Source organism: Psammomys obesus, unplaced genomic scaffold (assembly GCF_907164565.1).
Source record: "Psammomys obesus unplaced genomic scaffold, mPsaObe1.curated_primary_1811, whole genome shotgun sequence".
NCBI classification, from domain to species: domain Eukaryota; kingdom Metazoa; phylum Chordata; class Mammalia; order Rodentia; family Muridae; genus Psammomys; species Psammomys obesus.
Window position 1 is genome coordinate 6294922 of NW_026590859.1, and position 21486 is coordinate 6316407.

Sequence of the window (21486 nt, forward strand, 5' to 3'; positions counted from 1 at the left end):
ATCTATCTATCTATCTATCTATCTATCTATCTATCTATCTATCTATCTATCATCTACCTACCTACTTATCTATCATCTGCCATCTTTCTTTCTCCCTCTAAGTGCTGCTACTCCCGCTTTAGAACATACAAAAATTAGTTTATGGAAGCTAGAAAAGTCATATTCCTGTGGAAGAGAAATATTCCACTTATATCATACAAGATAGAATGTTAAACTCAAAACTTCTAGTGTCTTCCCTAAACTGTGCAGTGGTACTTATCTATGAAATAAAAAAAAACAATGTATTGAAAATTCCAAGCACATACCCTTCCTAAAAGAAAACTTAGCAGTTAAAAAAAATTAAATAAATCACTTCTGCATTTAAAAGTGTTTTTAAATGACGTGGAATTCTCTAGAAAACCATTTCTCTGGTGCCTGAAGTCTCCAGCTGCCACACAATTTATATCTCTTTCCTTAGCTCTTTGTTTTTCTGCCATTTTCCCTGAATGTCAAAGTCAATTTAGTGCATTTCACTTTGCTGAATAAATCAGAGGCGAAATCCTTGCTAAAAGTGAAAATTTGATTTGCTAAAAGGAGCTTAGGGCAACTATTAATCAATATATCCAGAGTGTCAAAGCCAAGGCCAGGATAGACATGCATTCATTTGAAGATTGGCTGAGGCAGATGAAGGGGAACACGGGGGAGAGTGCAAGCAGCCACTGTGGGAAGTGAGAGTCAGGTTAAAAAGAGGGTGGGTCGCCAAGCAACAGAGTGGACAGCTCCTTGCACTGGGTTCTGCACATCACACTTAAGTTTTTATATGAAAATGACTTTAATCAAGCACTTACACACACGTAGGTTTCACTAATTATGCCAGCTTTTAGAAGGTAATTTTCTCACAATGTCTAAACAGGCTACTCTTTTTAACTCTTCAAGTAGTTTTGAGAACCTGAACATCAGAGGTCACAGCCCCATGAAGACCAGGAATGACTGGGAAGCTAGCAGGTCCACAGAGCACCTGGATTCTGACAAACCTCGGCTAACTCCCAGCTATTTCCGGCTTCTGAGAGATCATGGTGTGGTGCAAATGGAAAGACTGGGTCTCCGTGATATCGTAACCACCCCAAGCCCCTCTACAAATCAGAACAGATCTTAGGTCACGGGATCAGGGACTCCATGGGACAGCACAGAACCATTTTCCAGAGCACAGACGGATAGTGCTGCATAAATTCTTCAACCACTGTGATGTCACACCTAAGTAGAAGTTTCAATCAGATCATTCACAATTAAGAACTGTAGAGGCATAAGCTTGGAAATCATTCCCCTCAGCATGGAAGTCGAGGTTTCCTGTGGTAAGGCTTTTTGTTTCTCTCTATGCTTCTTCAAACAGCCCCAGTCTTCACCACTCCAATTAGTTGCAAGTTCGTCTCTCTTAACACCTCTGCCTACACCGTACTATGAGACTCTGAGAAGCAGAACTTGTAAGATATTCATGCTTGTGTGTGCACACAGCATCTTGCCGAATGCTTATATACAAGGAAAGGGGAAAAGGAGGGAAATAAAGAGTAGAGCTATCTTACTGATTTGTTGATTGATGTTTTTTTGGGTTGGTAGCTGAAGGTGGTCTTGAACTTGGAGCCATGTTCCTGCCTCAGTTTCTAGAAATCTGGGGATACAGGAAGGACCCACACTCACCCGACCTACCATTTTCATATGGTATAAAGTTGCAGTAAGTCAATTCTGTTTGTTTACAAGTGTGTGCCAATAAATGGCATGGGAACCTCCACAGAGTTGGAAAGGGGGTGTGTATGATCTTTATAACCAAGCATTTAAGGATTTTCTCAAGAATTCACATAAGCAGCCAAGTGGTGACTGCCATGCTTCATTAATACATGTGGTGTCTAGAGCATATCATCCATCAAGCATCTTGATTTTTATCGATTTAAAATGTGCTATGCATTTCCTTCTCTAACCACCGACCTTCCCTTGCCCTTCAGTTTTGAGAGTGTACAGTCAAAGTTTAGACTCAAGGTGAAATGTCACATCATCCTCAGTTTGTTATAAAGTACAAGTAGGTGGCCTGGGACATCTGACAAATAATTGGAAACCACTGGCAAAAATATTCCGCTAATGTACCATTGGTATTGAGTAACCCCCAGTAGAAGTCCAAGCTCCTAGCTCTCAAGTGTGCTGATCATGAAGAGGAGCAAAGACGGAACCAGCAGCCAGTGGTGCTGTGAGCATCATAAAAGGCTGGTGAGAGTTTTCTCAGCAACGAAGACTATATAGAGCAGATACGGTCATGGCATGCCTGTCTGTCACTGTAGCTGAAGCAACGTGAGCTCAAACTCAAGGCCACTCTGAGCTACACTGTGAAGCTGTCACTAAAAGTGCAATGAAATCCTGCACAGATATAGTTGTTTTATTTTTTAAAGCTTAAGCCCATCCAAAAGAACACCAGTGCCAAATTCAGATAGGAAAGCCATAATGATGTAAAGTGAGAAGAGAATCATGATAACCTTCATATCCATGTGTATGTGTGTGTTTTTCTATAGGCATAACTGTGTGATTTGGGGTAGGTACTTTAATTTAAGGAGTCTTAAATTTCCTATCGTACTGAATATAACGCTATGTACAAAGCTGACACTTGAGCACTTAAAATGCATTTAGGGATTTACTATGGTTTAATAATGCGCTATAAGATTACAATCTCCCTTTGATTATGAATATGCAATAGCATGGCTAGACATGAATGGCAAAAATATTTGGAAAGATCTAGCAGCTGTCAAGGGTAAAACTGACCAGAGTTCACATGAGCAGAGGAAATTCAGTATGATGGCAGAGAGGTGCAGTGGGCATGTTTGATGACATTTTCTGGGAGAGGTGGAGAAAAATCTATTCACTTCAGATAGGCACTACCATCGTCCTAAAGAAATTCCAGTCAAGGCTAGGTGTTGTCTGTGGTGTTTGACGGTGGCTGTCGAGTTGCCATGGTCTAGAATCACCTCAGAGACCCGCCTCTAGGCATTGAGAGCTTTTCATGCTTTCAGATGGGTTAACAGGGTGGGAAGAGCCAAGTAAACGCGAGTAGTGTCTTTCCATAGACTGGGTCCAGGGTTAAACACAAGTGAGGAAGTGAGGTGAGGGTGAGCGTTCATCCCTCTGCTTTTTAGTTTTTAGTTTTTTGTAGCTACAGTTGAATGTGATCAGCTCTCTCATAATCCTCCCCATCCCTATGAACTACATAAGCCAAAACAAACCCTTCCTTCCTTCCATTGCTTTGGCGAGGTCTTTTTGTCAGGGCTGTGAGAAAAGTAACTGGTGCAGTAGAGCAGTTGGATTACGGGTTTATCTGCAGGCTCATGGGTAAAGGGTTAGATCACTAGTGGGGGTGACTCAAAGGCCAGTGCATCACCCAAAAGTCTCACCTCGGCGCGGCTGAAAATTCATGAAAGCTTCATCCAAACAGACCTCTGCACAATCCGCAGGCGGCTCTCTTGAAGAGTTTCTCTGGCTTCTGTAGCTCACTGCTTACAAGATATTAAGGGTGGTTTTGGCAGGAGGAGCTGGGTCTTATGAGCATTTAGTGTAGTAAGGTGCCTGAGTCTCTCAGCTTCCTTAGCTTCCTGAGTCTTTTGTTGAAAGAAAAGAGCTAACTACTGTTTTTCCACATTCATTTAATCTCTGTGTGCATAGGACAGAGGGCAAATAGCAGAAGTTTGTTCTTTTCTTTCACTGTGTACGCCTTCAAAGATCAAACTCTTGTTTGTCAGGCTGGAGGGAAGAGGCCTTGCATACTGAGCCATCGCACTGACCCTTGGGAGAGAATTACTTCTAAAGGATTCTGACAAGGTAATCTGTGGCCTGTATTCAAAATGGGTGGAAGGTAGAGATGAATATACAAAGCATGGATGGTATTTGTAAATGCTGGACACATTTATTTGAGATTCCGATTCTTTGTGTGGAAGTGTTTCCCAAGTCATTCAGCTCAGGTGTAGAACAAACCTTGGTTACCACAGTGTCCAGCACTGGGCCATTAGCATGGCTCCCATCAGTGTGGCGAATGCACTTCTACATTAACTTTCAGGCCTGAAGCCCATCTTCAGTCACTTGCACTTCACTGCCTCCATCCTCATTGTGAAAGCCAGGAATGGCTCTTTAGCAATCAATATTAACAGTCTTTACTAATTTATGTTCTCTTTCTTTTATAGCTCATCAGTATCAACAACAAGCTCATGTGAGGACCTCCGCATCACCCCACCTTCTTTTAGAACTTCTACCAAATCAGAGGTTAACAAGGAAGGTGCCATCTTAATGCCTTTCCCCAGCTCTTCTCTTTTGGGGAGCAGGTACTTTCTGGCAGCAGCTCTGGTGTCTTATCTGTCCCACCGGCCATGAGACCATGGCCCGCCCATGAACCCACCTCATGCCTGTTACTTTCAGGGATGGCAATCTATTCTCCAGCAATATGACGGCCATACCCAGCATGCCTGCCCATACAATGTGAACCAAGACACCTCTCCTACGTCCCTTCTCCCCAGGGACACTCACACGGCACAGCCTCTGTTCTGTGTCTCATCACCCACATCAAGGGATACAGCACTGCCACTCAGTCAAAAGAGAGAACTGTCCCATCCTGCATGGGCAACAGGATTGGACTGCAGCACGGATATTCCCAACCCAGGTAGCTCAGCCTCAGTTCTGTGTCACCTGGCCCATCTCGAAGACACCAATATAAGCGATCCTTTGCCAAATTCATCTTAGGTTCTGCCAGTTATCAGTAGGGAATCAATTATGTTGTGTGACTCTTCAAGAATCTTGAACAAATAAATGTTTAGGGCAGTCATTATACATACATTAAAAAAAATCTACTCATATCTAGCTTGATGAACCAACAAGTTTATTCAGAGCATGAGTGACAGGTTCCTATAGGAACATGGGTGACTCGAAGCCAATTGTTTTGACTCATGAAGGAACTTCACTAGGGTCCGCTGCACAATGTGCAAGCAATTGCTCACTGTTCACATAGTCTCAGGGAATGACCTTGTGAGTCTTGTTATTTGTAAGCATCCTGGCTCTTACACACCTGGTTAGCTTCCAGGGCCTTAGCAAATACCCTTGGATCTCCAGGATGGATGTCATGGTTCAGAGGAGATGGCTGAGTAGCAGCTCATACTCAAGGAGTGTGGATGGGAGGATGGGCCTTTGTGGGTCCACTTAACAACTGCGACTTATCTCTTGAATCTGATCTGTTCGGAATATCTCACTGCCCCTCTGTTGGTTCACATTACAGAAAACAAAGGACCCCTTGGGTGATGCTTCAAATGTCTTTCACAACACATTTTTATCTACTGGGTCCTGTTTCTGTTTTTACAGTTCTAAAACTTATAGGTGTTAAAGGTCAGCCAAGATAGATGACATTACTGAGACTATATTGACCTTGGGTGTCCGGGAATGAATGAAAAGACCTTCACAATGATTCGTAGCTAAGGAAGGTTCCCTTGTTCACTAGAGCAGAAGTTTGTTGAATAACTTCTCTGGATACTGACTGTTGGGTCCTTAGGATTTAAGGAACTGTGTCAGTAGTACTTTGCAAATAAAAATGAATCACAGATATTTTACATTTAAATGACACTTTATAGTACATGAATTAATTATATATAGATTTATAAGTTCCATGTATATTTTCCTCATTTGATTTTCACAGTATAATTAATTGTGAAATTAAGTAACATAAAACATTCTCAGCTATAGCTCATATTTTCTGATTTTACTTTCATTAGCTTTTTAACCAACAGGTATGAAGGGATACAATTAGCTGGCAGGTTAGACAATCTCTAACCATTTAATAACTGACTAACCTTTTAACTTAGCCTTATTTATTATCAGGGCTTTGGGTCTACATTTAACTTTTAGCCACTTATCTAACAGTTACCTAAACAAATAAGGAATTACTGGGGAAAGAGACTGAAATTTACTTTAACCCATTCACGGCAACATATAAAACACAACCACATGTAAACTCAGTTGTGGTATGAAGTAAAAATGGTTCCTAAAGGCTAGTTCAAGTTTTGTGCTGTGCACATTTTAAACCAATGATTCAAGAAATATTTATCAAGTTTTACTGATACAGAATTGAACTAAGTTCAACCTACATATGGCATGGGGCATCTTTAGTCAATCATTGCCTGCTTCTTAAAGATCAAAGTGCATCCCACATTTTCCATACAGGGACTTATTTCAATTAGAAATGAGATGTAATCCTAGGACAATTATGCTTGCCATTGTTTCCATGCTTTCGCATGTATCTCACTTAGGGGTGTTACACACTGAAAATAGGAGGATGAGACAGGAGTGTTGCTATGAGTTTGAGGTCAGACTGGACACAGTTAGGTGAGACCGAGACGAGCGTGGGATAAGTGATTAGGAGGGGATGAGGGAAAGGGCTACATCTGGGATACAAGTGAATAAATTGTAATAAAAAGAAAAGATTTAGCAGAAATGAGGAATGCTGGTTGGTGTTGCTTTCTACTTTTTACAGGAAGAAACACACTTAGAATTGTTTTATCATCACTTCACACTCCAAGTGTGGCCTGCTCTGAGAGCTTTAACACCCCTGACATGGTTGAAGGAGAGTCGCAGGGTTCTTTCCATTTCTGTCTGACATCATCATTACTTGAGACAGTTTTAAGAAGGCGATGAAGTGGGCTGGTGACATGGCTCAGCGGTTAAGGAAACTGGTGGCGAGGCGCCGGGTTTAGTTTCCAGCACCCACACTGGGCAGTTCACAACCGCCTGTAACTCTTCATCCATGGCCCTCTTCTGGCCAGGCAGAATCCTGCACGCACATAGTGCGAACTAGCTCACACAGGCACATACTCACACACGTAAGTAAGAATAAATAGAGAAAACGTCTTTTTAAAAAAGAATGTGACTAGAGTGTTCCCAAGGTTGAGCAAGGCCCTCCGCTGTGAGCGATAATCTGCTTGTCACGTGAAACACAAGTGACACTCCAGCTGAGCAAGGAGCGTGGGTCAGCGGCAGAGCAGGGTAACACGAGCACGGCTCAGCTTTGAGCCCCTCCACTTCGGAATCAAATCAACTAAATTAATTTCGATTTTCAAAAGATGATGGAGACGGGATGATCTGAACGTCTGCCGTATTTTCTTCTAAATTACGCCTACTCACTTTATTGTGCAAACACTTCCCTGTCCTTTTAAAGTAGCCGGCCGACAAGATCCGTAAATACACTCAAGCCATTACATAGGTCAGCTAATGTGGGCGAGGGCTTTTTAAGTGCCACCAGCTAAGCCCGGGCTGTATTTTGCTAAGGAAATTCCAGGACATAATAATATCCTAATCAGCCACGAAGAACAATCACAGATCTGCCTGTTGGGCTGATAATCGTCTTATCACACCCTGTGAAACCAAGCTCCACTGTCTGACCGAGCCTCCGTTACTTGGCAGGCTGCTCTGAAAAAGGCCAACAATGGAGAGGGAACGAAGTGGAGTGTGCAGAGCCTCCATATCTACATAAAAGAGATTAGAGGCGACAGCGTTCCATTTTACAGCTCAATCATATTGTGTTAGCATGCGCTTATCCGAGCACGGACGAAATTGAAAGAGAAATAAAAAAGAGCCAGCCAGATAGGAGGCAGAAAAGCGAGGCATGAGCAATTTCCAAGGGTATAAAGGGATGCTAATGGCAGGGCCTGTCATTCTTAAAAAGGGCTATTAGGGCACCATCATCTGTTCTTGTGCCCTTACGCTCCTCCAGCTAAAGTCAAGCATTTTCTGAAGCCCTTGTGGTCTTTTTTCTCCCTCTTCTACAGATAAGTGTGGTCATGTTTCATAACAGCTCATGTCCCCATTCATGTGATTTATTAGTGCAAGTCAACTAATTCTATTTGCTGATAAAACCCCGCACTCCCTACATACTTTTGTTCAATACTTTCTTTGGTAGGATTCTTCTCTTTTCATGAGACTGAAGCAAGCATGCCAAAGCGTCTTTGCAGCTGGCGCAGCAGGGGAACTGGCCTGAAGCAGAGCTTCAAGCGTGCCAGTGTGTGTGTGTGTGTGTGTGTGTGTGTGTGAGCACATGAACTAAGAACAGAGCGTAGACCACAAATGCTTGAATTGTGTGTGCATGTGTGTGTGTGTTTTCAGTTTACTTCTCACTGTAATTTGACTCCAGACTGAGTTAGTGAGCCTGGTCCCCTCATAGAGAACACAATTTTTCTCCTATCAGGGCAAACATGTGACTTTAAGTCATTATACTCTCTTTGCTGTCACCTCCCATCCCGTGTTCCACATGGCTGTGTGTGCTTCTGGGATGCCCTTGAACTCAGGCGTGCTTTGATACCACAGGGCTTCCTGCACCATTCCCAAACTCATTGAGGCATGCATAGGGTTTTAAAACAAAAACAAAAACAAAAAGCTCTCAGTGAATTCTTGTTTTTCGAATTCCCTTCTGAGGAGCTAAGGTTCTCTTTGTATTTATTTAAAATACCCTCTGGCATGAGGAAAATGAGAGCCTACAGGCACCATGCCACAGTGACCGCCTCTCCGTTTGCTATGGAGAGAGAATAACGTCAGCCCCCACGGAGTCTAAGCCCCGGCTTATGACTGAGCACATAATTGCGTGCTCATTGTTTCCAGCACTGGAAATGGCACTACCCAGAGTTATTTAAAGTTACTGTTGTCACAGACGTCACCCAGCCCGTGGCTCTGGCATGCTCCTCTGGAAGCCCCATCTCCACTCAGATGCATAATCAGGACTGCAAACTCACCTCTGACCTTTCCCAACCATGGGGCTTGGGAGGAGCTGACATTTTCTTTTTTGTTTTGTGTTTTCTTTTCTTTTTCTTTTTATAGCTGGTTTTTATCATGACAATTCTAGATGGTATCAAAATACTGGGGAGACTGGAGCAAGGTTCACTGAAATGATGGGTGATATACACTTCTGTTTGTTTGTTTGTTTGTGGCAGGAGTCATGGAGGTCAGAGGTCACTGCCAAGCATTTTCCTCTATTGCTCTCCACATTATTTTTGAAGACAGGGTCTCTCACAGAACCTGAAGCTCATTGGTTTAGTTACTCTGGCCAGTGAGCAATTTCCCCAAATCCTCCTGTCTCCACATTCCAAGGACTGGGCTGACAGACATGTGCTGCCATGCCTAGCTTTTGTATGGAACTGGGGACCTGAACTCAGATGTTCATATATGTGCTATTTTTTTTTTTTGAAACACGGTCTTACTCTTATACAGACTGCTCTTAAATACACTATATAACCCAGGCTACTCTGAAATGTGGCACTTGTCCTGCCTCAACCTGTCTAGCAGTGATCCTGGCATTGGTGTTAGGAATCACACTGGACTTAAATGTGTTTTGAAGGTTTTGGAAACATCTGTGAACTTATCTGAGTGCTTGTATGCTCTTTGCCACAAATCTCTCTGTCTTTGAATAGAGAATAAATATCCTGGATGGGACAGTGTTTCTCAATAGTGAATGGGGGGTGGGGCAGGTACTTGCTGTGAATTGTCTCCTGGCATCTTATGGTAGTGTCTGAGGAAATGTTTGTTTTTCAGGAGTGCTACTAGCGTCTAGTCTGTATATGCTAAGGGTGCTATCAAATACACTAGGATGCTCTGAAAAGCCAGCCACAGCAGGATTTTCTAGTACCCAGTGTCAACAGTGCCAGGATGAGAAACCTGGGTTCACACAACTATGTTTAAAACGCATGTTTGCACATGGGCACGCATGTGTGTGTAAGAGCAATACTCAAAGGAAAAAGAGGCTACCAGCTTGAGAGTGGGGCCTGGGAAGGGCTCAGGGAGAGCAGCTGGGAAGGGCTGAGGAGTAAAGGGAGGAGGAAGTTGATGTGATTCTATTCATATTAAATCATTAAAACAGCAAGAATGTCTATCAAGGTACAAATATACGGAACAATGTCATGCCAAATTAATGATCTATTTTGATTATCTAAAAATGTTTCCATACACACTATTTCAAAAATGGTTAGTTTTATTTTTTTCTCAGAAAAAAAAAAACCCACCCAGAAATAGCACTTTTGTTTCCAAAGAGGTTTTCATTTACTATGCAGTGATAACCACCTGGCTTTTCCCTCTGTGACAGGCTTTCATTCTACAGTCAAGGAAAATCCTCCTGCTTCAGCCTCCCAAATGCTAGGATCACCTCGGCTGGCCACTGATTCTTTTTAAACTCTTCCTCTGAACGCCTTTTTATACAACCCATAGAGGTGGGATTATAATCTAAATACAGCATTATATATCCACAGGGACAAACTGTGTTTTTTTAGATATTGTTATTCTTGTGCGAGTGTTTTCCAAAGCACACATTCAAGTTACCTATTTAACTAGTTCTGACTTAATTTGGAGAGCTTTATTAGCAAACAGTGTAAGACAAAGTAGCCGGTATAATACAGAGCGATGTTTAAATTAGTTTACAATTTGCTTGGTCTCATCTAGAACTGCCCTGAACAAAGCTATTCAGAAATGTCAGCTGTGTCCCTAACCACTGTAACAAATTGTTGCCTGAACGCTGCACACCTAATGACTTCAAATTAGCTTCACTGCGATAGTGCCTGACAGTTCGTTACGACTGTTAGCGACATGGCTGGCGTATCATGACCAATAAATTGGTTTCAGTGTGGGCTGGGAGAGGGACTTCCATCAATTTGATTAAAGAAATTACTGTAGCATTCAAAGCATAAAGACAAACTAGTTTAAGGAGACGGAAATAAGTTAACCGTGTGTGCCAGAAAAACATTTCTTGTCACTTGAAAACTTCTTCATAAACCATTTGAAAACCAAAGTCAAATGAAATAAAAATGAATTCAAACACAATGCTAATGTTTTCAAAATATGTGGCAAGGTATGCTTTTTGCAACTATAGAATGGGTCAACAAAGAAAGGTAATAAAACACTACCTTGAAATCAGAACGTATAAAAAACTAGCATTTTAGTCTAGCATTTCATTTTGCATATAAGTTCATCATAAATATCTAATTGCAAAATAATGTAAAATTTGTGATCATAAAGAGAAAGTCAAGGTAAAGATTTAAGAAAACAAACCAAATGGAAGACTCTTACAAGGAAAGGGGAACATTAGCCTACTGCTGAAAATAAATTAAGTGAAAAAAAATTGTAAGTTTATTTCCTCAAGAAAAAGATAAAAAGCTTTAATATAACTAAGAAATGGTTTTATGGGCTGTATTTTCTTTATTTAATGGTAGCAAACAGTGCCCTCAAAAAGGAAATGAATGATGAAAAAAATTCGAGACGGTACATAACTATAATGGTTATCACTATGTAAAAGTTAGTGCTCTTCTGAATTAAGAAAAACAACAGTGATAGTTAAGAGATAATCTCACAGGAAAATTGTAAATTTTTCTCCTATAGGGCATATGATCCTGGAGGCACCTGCAGCCTTTGTGGGGTTTTGGGGGTTTCCAGGGAACTTACCTGGAATATGTTTTGCCCATCCAATGATAACCACCAACTCTCGGTCAGCCAAGTCACAGAGCGTCGTGAGGGCTTTGATGTCGCTGTCAGGGACAGTAGGGTCAGGCATGGCGTAGATCTTCTCCGGCTCAGCCACCAACAAATGCGAGACGATCTTGTTATCTGTGAGGTCGGACCAGAGCACTGCATGATCACTAACGAAATCACCCACTTTCATGAACCCTAAGGTATTTTATGTTTTGAAAACTAATTGCAGAAGCCTACAATAAAACACACAAACTCCATCATGGTTCACTCCATGTGCTTTGAGTAGTGTTAAGAAAATTCACAGCAAGAAAGAACTCACTGTTCCTTGCCTGGCTTTCTGAATGGAAGACTTGGTCCTGCTGTGAACATTTTTATAGCAAACAGATAAGAGAAGTTAGATGCTTCTTGGGTTTGCTCTCTGGTTCTTAAGTGGGATATGGGAGAGCAGATTAAATAGCACACAATATTTTGAAATAATAGTTTCAAAATAGAAGCCTACTGGAAAGCACTGAAATATGGGCTAATGTATAAGCAAAGGCCCACAAATGCCATAGTCTTAATAGGCACGAAAGTCATTAATTGTTTTAATTCCTTTAAAGAAGAGCCAAGGGTCAGAGCCCTTCTGGCAGGATGAATTACTGACTATATAACTCCATCTTCTTGGGATGCATTAAATAGGAGTTGCCTGCCTTTTCCCCTGTCTCCATGTAGCAAACCAACCCACCTAATACAGCTAATATCTGTGCCCATAAAAACGACCCTGCTTATACGACACAGCATTTTCTCCTCCAAGCACCTTTCCCTTTAATCTTCTACTTTCATCTGTTGTCCCCAGTTCATTCTCTGCTTCAGATTTATCTGTCTGAAATTTGTGATCTATGCTTCTGAAATCTTCATAAAGTCAACACTAGAGACAAATGGAAAGCGTCTCATCGGATGTGTTTTACTGCTCAGGGGCATGTGTGGGTTTATGGAGGGGCCGTAAAGCCAGGCTAACAAAATGATTTTTCTCGTTGGCCTGATTTTCAATTTCTTGATGTAGCTTTAGATGTGATTCTTTCTTCTATGGGAGGAGATACAAATGGGTAAAAATCAATTCACATATTTAAGAGTCCTAGGTAATATCCCTCCAGAAAATCGAGAGTCTAAGGGGAAGTTTTGTGGACAGAGCCAAAGTTCCAAGTGTGTTTGCTATACATTTGCCTTTTACTCTGTTCTTAAATCATTCAACTCCAAATGACATCTCTTTGGTAACAGACTTATTGAAGAAATATCTAACACTTTTCCTAAAATTATACATATATGTGTGTGTGTGTGTGCATATATAACATGTCAATGATTCTATGAACTTTTAATACAAAGCATTTTCACCATGTGATTATTTAATCCAGCCCTCACTCTTCCATCTATGTCTTCCAGGGTCCTCCTGTCACTTCCCCCATCCAGCTTCAGATTTTTTTTTTCATTTTTAATAACCCCCAGAACCCCATTTGTGCTACCTATACATTCGTGGTGTGCGACCACCCACTCAGCGTGGTAGGCATATACCAGGGGCTATATCCAAATCTACTCCCCTCCTGCAAAAGCTGTCAACTGTCACGAGTTCCTTAATTTTTGTGGGGATGGCAGAGGGGGGCTTGTGGGGGTCCCCCAGTCCATGATGGAATGCTGACTAGCTTGATCTTGTTCAGTCTCTGTACAAGCAACACTGAAACTATATTTTCAAGTGCACTAATAAGGGCACGTGAATTATATTTATTTCACATAGTTACTTGTCCTTGACATCAATATTAATATTTTGGGTAGAAATATTCCAAAATACAACACTTTCTAGGAAAAGGTTAACTAAGGAAGTTAAAGATTCTTTTTTTACCTTATAGAATAGGGAAGAAATGATATTTACTTCTTTTTTAAACCATGGAACGAATACCTGTGTTCCTGCTTATTCTGAGAGAGGTTCTGATTTTTGTTCCTCTGAAGATGTTGAAATTTCAGGACTACACGAGTATACAACAGTCAAGGGCACAAGTGTGTAACCAAAGGAAATCACGATTCCAGATTTTATTGTTTCACACGGGGGAAAATATGCAGCCTGTTTTATCCAAGTCATGGCTCCTTGACTTGCAGGTCAGAGTGATTCGGCAAAAGCCTGGACATCTCCATCCTTTAGCAAATAGGATAGCCAACAGCGCTGTTTCCGGGTAAGTCTTATTTAATGTTTCCCTAATTAGAATCAATACAACCCAATTTCCATTCTTAAGACTTCACAGAACACAAACAACCAGACAGGGGTGCAAAAATCTCCCTGGCCACCTTCTCGGCAAAGCCTGTGGCCTCTCCTGATGCCTATCTGACAGAATCTGAAAATTAAGTTTTATAAATGTTTGTTACAAAAACACACTAATTGGATGGACTAAGGAAAATTAACACAGCAGCCTTTAGATAATGAGTAACGATTCATTAGGAACTCTTTATCTCAGACCAAGGAGCGCCCTGCGATTGCTGTAATCTTCCTGGAGGTACCTGGCAAGCCACCTCCCAATTCTTCCCATTTACACAGACAACGATAGATGTCCCCGTTTAGGGTTGATTTGCAAATAGCCTGGCATTCATTTTTTTTTTCTTTCTGTAAAAGAAACTATCAATGGTTTCGGTCAATGTGCGCTTAAGTTAAATGAGAAACAGGCAATCCAGATATTATTCAATCAAGAAACACTAACCCTCTAATGAAATTAAGCATTAGTGTTTATTGCATTTTATTGTATTATCAGAAAGTTTTTAATTATGATGTGCAAAATCTGCTTATTGCACTCCTAGATCGTATCTGCACAATGCCAAACTGCTTCCCCGGCTGAGGAGGAGATGCCAGATTGGACAATTGAAAGTATAATCAACATAATGTTTTCTGGAAAGGCAAAAAGAAACTATGCCATATGTTCACTTACGCTTTAATTTTATGTAAAATGGGCTGCTTTTCCTTTAACACAGTTAAAATGTCCTTTCATTTACAGTTCAGGGTCTGCTTTATTTATTTAACTGGGCCCCAGATGCTGGCACGGCTGTGCACAGCACTGACCCCTCCTGGAGATTATGAACTGGAAGTGGACCCTTCCTTTTTCCAAAACAGCTTCACCTCCTGAGCTGCTACAGAAGCAAGAAGAGCTTGTGCCTTCTATGACAAAAACAGCTCTACGCAAGCATTCTTGCCACCCAAGTACCTCTTAGGGCCTCTTCTGAATGCCAGAAATAAACATCTAGATTGCTAGCTTGGCGGCACTGTAGCTATTAACTGATTTCTCAGAAAATGGGATCCAGTTATTGCCACAATCTACACTCCAGCCCCTTTTAGTTAATGACAAGGAGAATGGGGTTTGCATTTTAGCTACGCACCAGCCATCCTTTCAAATTGCAACCTGGTATCATAAAATCATGGGCTCTTTAAAAACAATTTATAACACCCATAAGGGCACCTGAGATGGAACCACCAACCTATGCTCATTATTAGTAGGGTCCATTCTCATTTTAATCTATTGCTAGCTACTGTGTTAACCTTATATAGCTCCAAATTAATGAGGCCCCTAATGTATTTTCATTGGGAGGTTGAGCAGCCAAACTCATTTGGTTAGGGAAAACTACAAAAGTCACTTTCTTGTGAAATCTGAAACTAACAGCTCCAATGAACTAATGATCACAGTATGATCCATTTTATGTACCTCTACAAATAAAGACAACCAGTAAATGTAAAATTCACAGCATATCAGCTGGGCATTAATATGCGTACTCTGGTACAAAGTGACCAGGCACAAACAGGAAGAGTAGAGAATTATCACAGATGGCTTTACAAGAAATGAAAAAGATTATGAGTTGGGTTGACACTGCTCCTCACAGACAATCCCTGAGAATAGAGCTTGTGTTCTCCGACAAAGAGGAGTCTCCTTGGAGTCAGAAGGAATGGGCATGCCAATGAAGGACACACAGTGCCAACGGGGAGGATTCTGTGTCTGGGAAGCCAGGCACATCTGTGGTACTTACATGGCTTTTTGGCTGGCTGCACCAGCTGAGGGTTCAGGTAGGGGCTGTTCTCAGCATCTATTCTGCGCTTGTACTTCTGTCGACCTCCACGTACTCTGTCAAGACGTACCCCTGTGGACAGAGACAGGCACTGGCTTACTGTTAAGGCAGTTACCTCAGAACAACCAAACACGTCAACTGCATCTCCCAGGGTTGTTACGGAGACAGAGTGGTACTCAGAACGTACCAGTGCTATAAGAGAAGGCTAAAAAATAGGAAATCAGAATGATCAGTATTTGAAAACCATGGCTACTGACGGCTAGAAAATTCAAAAGGCATTTTCTACAGAGCCCTCAAAGTCACCGTTTGTAGATCAGGGCAAAGGCACACTTCCCTAAGAATTAAGCAAATGAGTTTTTCTTTTGTGCTAGTGCAGTGGTTTTTCAAGATAAAAGACATTGGTATTCTGAACCCCCTCCCATCTTCCATCACCCCCGAAAGCTCCACACGTGAGACCCAGTCAACAGAAAGATCTAGAAGTGTGAAATCCTCCTGTGTTGCACTGTGGAACTGAGTGCAATGAAGAGCACCTTTGGGTTTGGAGAACGGTGGGATGATGGTGCAGCCTAAGACTGTTCCATGGTAAAATGCCAATATACGTCCTAAAGAGATTGTTATTACAAGTTGACATGCTAATGAGAAAACTAAAAGTAGGCAGAGCTATACAAACAGTATAGAGAGGGTTTTTCCTAAAGAGGGAATTCAGAAAGTGAGAATGTCAAATCTACTACTCAGCTATCTATCCTCCCATCCTGCATATTTCATTCCATCCTGTTTATTTAGTTATAGTTTCAAAGAATTTCATGTCCATAGAATTCTATCTCCCTTCCTCTCCTCTGTTTGGTCCTTATTATGTGATTATACCAATATTTACTAAAGTCTGACACTTTTTACTTCATTCCCCAAGTATTAAGCTTTATTCCCTCTCACACATCTTCAAACCTTTCTCCAAGATTTTTCTACTTTATGTGAGGTGGTTCCATTTTGTTCCATCTGAGATGCACAGGACATTAATTATAGCCATGACGTCTGTCAGCTAACCTCAACCTGGGCAGAACATTTAATCTGCTTTTATTACATGTATTAAGAAAGGGCAGCAGGGGAGAAAGAGATGGAAAGGAAAGAAAGAGAGAATATGAAGTGGAGAAAGAAGTAAAAGAGAAGATAGCACTTTAATCATCTCTAGAAATGTTAGGACAAAAGTCTGCAGAATAAACTTGGACTGCTTGGCTCTAGGGTGTGGGCTCCTGAATATTCTGTTAGTGCTTTTCAGAGACTTCATATTACTTTACCAATAGAGTTTCACACATAAATGGTATATTTTTTTTCTTTTTAAAACATCTATTATATTTTTATTTAATCACATTATAAGTGGAGGTGCACCTCTGGAGGTCAGAGGACAACTTGCAGGACTTGGTTATCTATCTCCTTCATGTAGATCCTGGGATGGGTCTCAGGTTGTCTGGTATCAAGTGCCTTTACTATCTGAGCTGCATCACTAGCCCAAGGCCAGCCCCTCCCTGAGGATGAAGTCTATCTAGCAAGTAGCACTTAGAGAAGAAGCTCCAGAGATGGCTAGGCCACTAAAATGCTTATTTCTCAAGCTTGAGTTTGATGCCTAGACCCCACGTGAAAAGCCAGGTGTGACCGTACCATCCTGTAATCCCAGTCCTCAGAGGCAGAGACTGGAGGATCCTGGGCTTGGTGGCCAGCTGTACTAGCAAAGTCAGTGACTCCAGGTTCAGTAAGAGACCTTGGCTCAAAAACTAAGGTAGGAAGTGACTGAGGGTTGACGTTAGACATGGATTGCTGGCCTCCATTCACAGATGTCTACACACATACTCAGGAAAACATGCATGCACATATGCCACACACAAGAACTGTGGCTTCCAGTGTTAGGAGTAGGTAAGCTGCACTGCTTCCAGCTGGACCTTGAATTAAATCATGCAGTATAGTCCTCTAATGGAGGCACTTCGTGTGTGTGTGTATGTGTGTGTTTGTGTGTGTGTGTGTGTGTGTGTGTGTGTGTAGAGGAGAAGATGAGATGTACCCAGGGGTCATTCTTAAATTCAGCGCATCTGCAGAGAAAATGTGGTCCCAAAATATTTACTGAAAACACACACACGTCAAGAAAGTTTCCTGCTAGGTCACACCTTATATTTGTAGATACACACACTCAAAGCAGTGTGATAGCTACCCTCACCCGCATCTCCCTTTCAGCCTTGGAAACTGCCTTTCTGTCTGTGTTCCTAAGACTCTCTAATGTTCCCCACCTCCATCCCTTCCCATCTTGGTAGATGAGCAGCTATCTGCCCATCCTCCTGCCTATCCACCCCTGCTTGACCTTTCCACCCACCCCACCCACACATCCACCCAGGTCCTAAACAGTCAAGAGCTTTCCAAACACAGCAGGATTACATGTTTTATCCTCCAAAATGAAAATCAATTAGACAAAGAATTATTTTATGACTTGTGATTTTTATTTATATGACAGTAAGGAAAAGACTCGATATTGACACTCATAAAGCATGAGATTAATAATGCTATAGTGAACGTTGACAGAGACTCAATATGCAGAGCAGGGCTCCTGCCATGTTTGGAGAACAATTAATAGCAAATTTTTCTGAAGTCAATATGTTTTAGAAGATCATAATAACATGTTCACGTGCAAATTCATTCCCAGTCAAAAGCAGTCAAATATGAAATTTTTTAAATATTTCAAACCAAGTGAAATACATCTATTTCTGCTTTTTAACTTTGCTCCTGGGGTGATCTGTCTCTTATGTGTCTCTGGAGGGACAGTGATGGTCACCCTGATGATTTTCTGTAGCTGACTATACTCTCAGTAAAATTTTAAAGGACAATCCAACCAACAATAGCGGCAAATATCTCTGCACTATGCTTCGCCATTTAATGCATTTCTTTGAACTGGAGCAAAAATCTGGCCAGGAAGAGAAAACTTCTCATCACCTGGATCATAATACAAACACACCTAGAAACAGCAGCATGAAGCCTAAGCCAGACCTAGCCAACCTCTGAATATGTGAACAACTTATTTGCCTGAGATTATTGACAACTGATGGGCTTATTCACATGAGTAAAATTATCAGAACTTAAATTTTTGCTTCTTTTGAGACATGATCTCACTCCATACCCCAGACTGGAAACAAAGCAAGTCCCACTTCTAAATGAATGAATGAATGAATGAATATGGTTTTCTTTAATACAGCTAGAATTTATCCAATATTAAGCACAAGATTAATAATTATAGCTTAAACTATTGTGTTTAAAATTTTCAAAACAATTTTAGCAAAAATAAATAACATCATTTATGATTGGTAATTGGGAGAGCCAGATTGGATAAAACCAAACATCGATGGATTCAATTCCACCGAAGATAACCACGCCTGTTTTCACACTTCTATACTTTTAAACAAGCAACTTCTGTTTAGACTCTACTTGTAAAATACTTTTGAAAAAATTTAAAATATGAGGTTTTTTTTTTTCTCCTCTGAAAAATAATATGTCCATGACATAGCATATGTGACAGGATTTGAAGTTAACTAAGGTGACTGGTTGTCCACTCAACTGGACCATTGTCTTCTTTTCAAAAAAAAAAAAAAAAACTTTAATGGCTGGCATTTTCTTTCTACTAGAACATTTCCCAAGGCTTCTTCAAGTGCTGTATGTGTTTGCATGCCACCAGGGAGTCACAAATCGTGCGCACTGTCCAAATTTACAAAGTGGAGGGAGCAAGAGTAGGGCAAGGAGGAAAAAATGCTGTGAAGAGAATAAACACCACGCAAAGTAAAAGGGTCAAGCCAAGGTCACCCAGTTCGGCCCATGCTAAGCCAGCATGTTATGTCCAAATGCAAATTTTCATGATATTATATGGCCCAAGTCAAAGGTGTTTTCACTATTATAACAGTGCAAAGTTAAATGAATTTCATATATATATTACTTCCCTTCAGGGAATTATTAAGAATGCCCTCACCTACTTCCCCAATTTAAAAATAAAACATTTTTTATATTGTTTCAAAGCAAAACTTCACTAAGAGATGTTAAGGGTAAGATTCCTAGAAAACTTAAGAAAGAAAGAAATAGTCACATTAAAACATGAACAATTTTGAAGTGATCATGCAAGAACATTAAACAACTAGTTGTGTTTGGTAAATGTCACCCAACATAGACTTCCGTGGAGTCAGGGAAGACCATGGGAAACAGAGGACAGCACAGACCCTCCTTGTACTGTCTGGTACCCTGTTACTGTGTGTCTTATCTGCTGCCTGCAAGTGCCTTCCTCCCTTCCTGTAGGAGGACAACACATGACCATTCCCAGGATCCATCCGGTAGAGACTGTTGGGGAAGCATCTATGCAGAGCATAAAGGAAGCTCTCTTGCAAGAGCTGCCTCAAGAGGCTGCCAGGATTAACAAAATCTAGAGAGGTACCGGGAATGTCTATGGCAGCTTCTGTTGGGGTTCCCCTTTGGGGCAAAATCTGGGCAGCTATGCATATTTACAGGCTTCACAGCTGGGGGTGGGGTGAGCAGAAATTATTTGTATGTGCTCACAGAGGCCAGGGAAAAGCCAGCCATACTAAATGTTTGCAGGTCACCTAAGACAATGAGACAAATCAACCTCTGGAGACACATACATATATATGTATATGAATATACATATGAATATTCATATACTTGCAACTATCACCACCCTCTCAAAGTAGACAGCAATATTGTTAAATATGGCTTTGAGATTGAGTCCCTGATTCCTGGTGTCCATTTCCTCTCAACAAGCACTGTCTACACGTTAACTCAACCTGCCAGTCCACACCTGATGTGCCGTGGAAGAAAGCGAAGTTCCCAAGAGCTTGTTGCACACTCCACACCCAGGGTGAGTTGGATTCTCTATGCACTAGCACACATGCCTTCTAAGCAACCCTGCAAGACAGTTGCTATTCTTGTCCCATTTCACAGGTGGGAAAGCCACAGTGCATGAGAGGCAGATTCCAGAGGGACAGTTGGGGAGAATCCTAACCTAGAAGGTTAAAAGCAAATTACTGAAGTAAATGATATCTGTACCATGACTGGGCCATAGAGAAGAGGTAGGCAGAGCAGTGCCAGCAGAGGGGACATGACTAGTCCCTTTCAATCCCAGCCCCAGGGACTCTAGGTCCATGACTCAGCCAGATGCTTGAGCCCACGGCTATGAACAAATGTGGTGGTGATTTTTAAAAATTAAAATAAAAGACTGAATTTTTCTATGGCAAGGGAAATTACACATTCCCCATGCCCCTCATTCCTTTTTGAAAGGGCACTACCAATTAGACAGGTCTGGCTTTGCCAGAGCACAGAAGCAAAGGGAAACCACAGCCAAATTCCACACTCCTAACAGGCGTTGCCGATGGTCCTTGCTCCACTGCATGGTGGCTGATAATTTCTGTTACTTTGGCTGGGCTATCAGGCCCACAGAGCAGGAGTTTTGCAAACTGCTCAGTCTGTGCATCGAAATACCGTAACATGTGAAGATGTAAGAAAGAAAGATCACAAAGGGATTGAAAGGCTGGTAGAGACAGAGAGACACACGGAGAGAGATAGAGAGAGGGAAGGAGAGAGAGAGAGACAGAGAAACAGAAAGCCAGGACTCACATTAAAGCTTTCTTGTCCTATAGATAAATGAACACTCAATAACGGGAGTCCTTGCTCTTGGGCTCCCCAGTAGCCAACTGGGTGATTAAATGGAAAGCTGCAGTGGAAATCGCACAGGCTTCTGGGTGTATATGAAACGCACAGGTGGATTAACACACATGAGACAAAATCCCACAGAAGCTCCTTGGCCCCCAGCTCACCAAGGTGCAGCCCCCAGCTCTTGCCTGGCTCAGGGCTCCTGCAGCAAACTTAGAACCTGGATTGGAGACAACTGGAAGGGGC

At 41.6% G+C, this 21486-nt stretch overlaps 1 protein-coding gene across 10 annotated transcripts in view; it reads right to left on the reverse strand.

The window, feature by feature from the left end:
* Esrrg (estrogen related receptor gamma) overlaps nt 1-21486 on the reverse strand; it is a 569612-nt gene that overhangs the window by 51842 nt on the left and 496284 nt on the right. For all 10 annotated transcript variants that reach the window (XM_055609225.1, XM_055609227.1, XM_055609219.1 and 7 more), the window contains 2 exons: nt 15520-15630; nt 11461-11622 (listed from right to left, as the gene is read on the reverse strand). In XM_055609225.1, coding sequence (XP_055465200.1) covers nt 11461-11622; nt 15520-15630 — 273 coding nt within the window. The remainder of the gene's footprint in view (nt 1-11460; nt 11623-15519; nt 15631-21486) is intronic.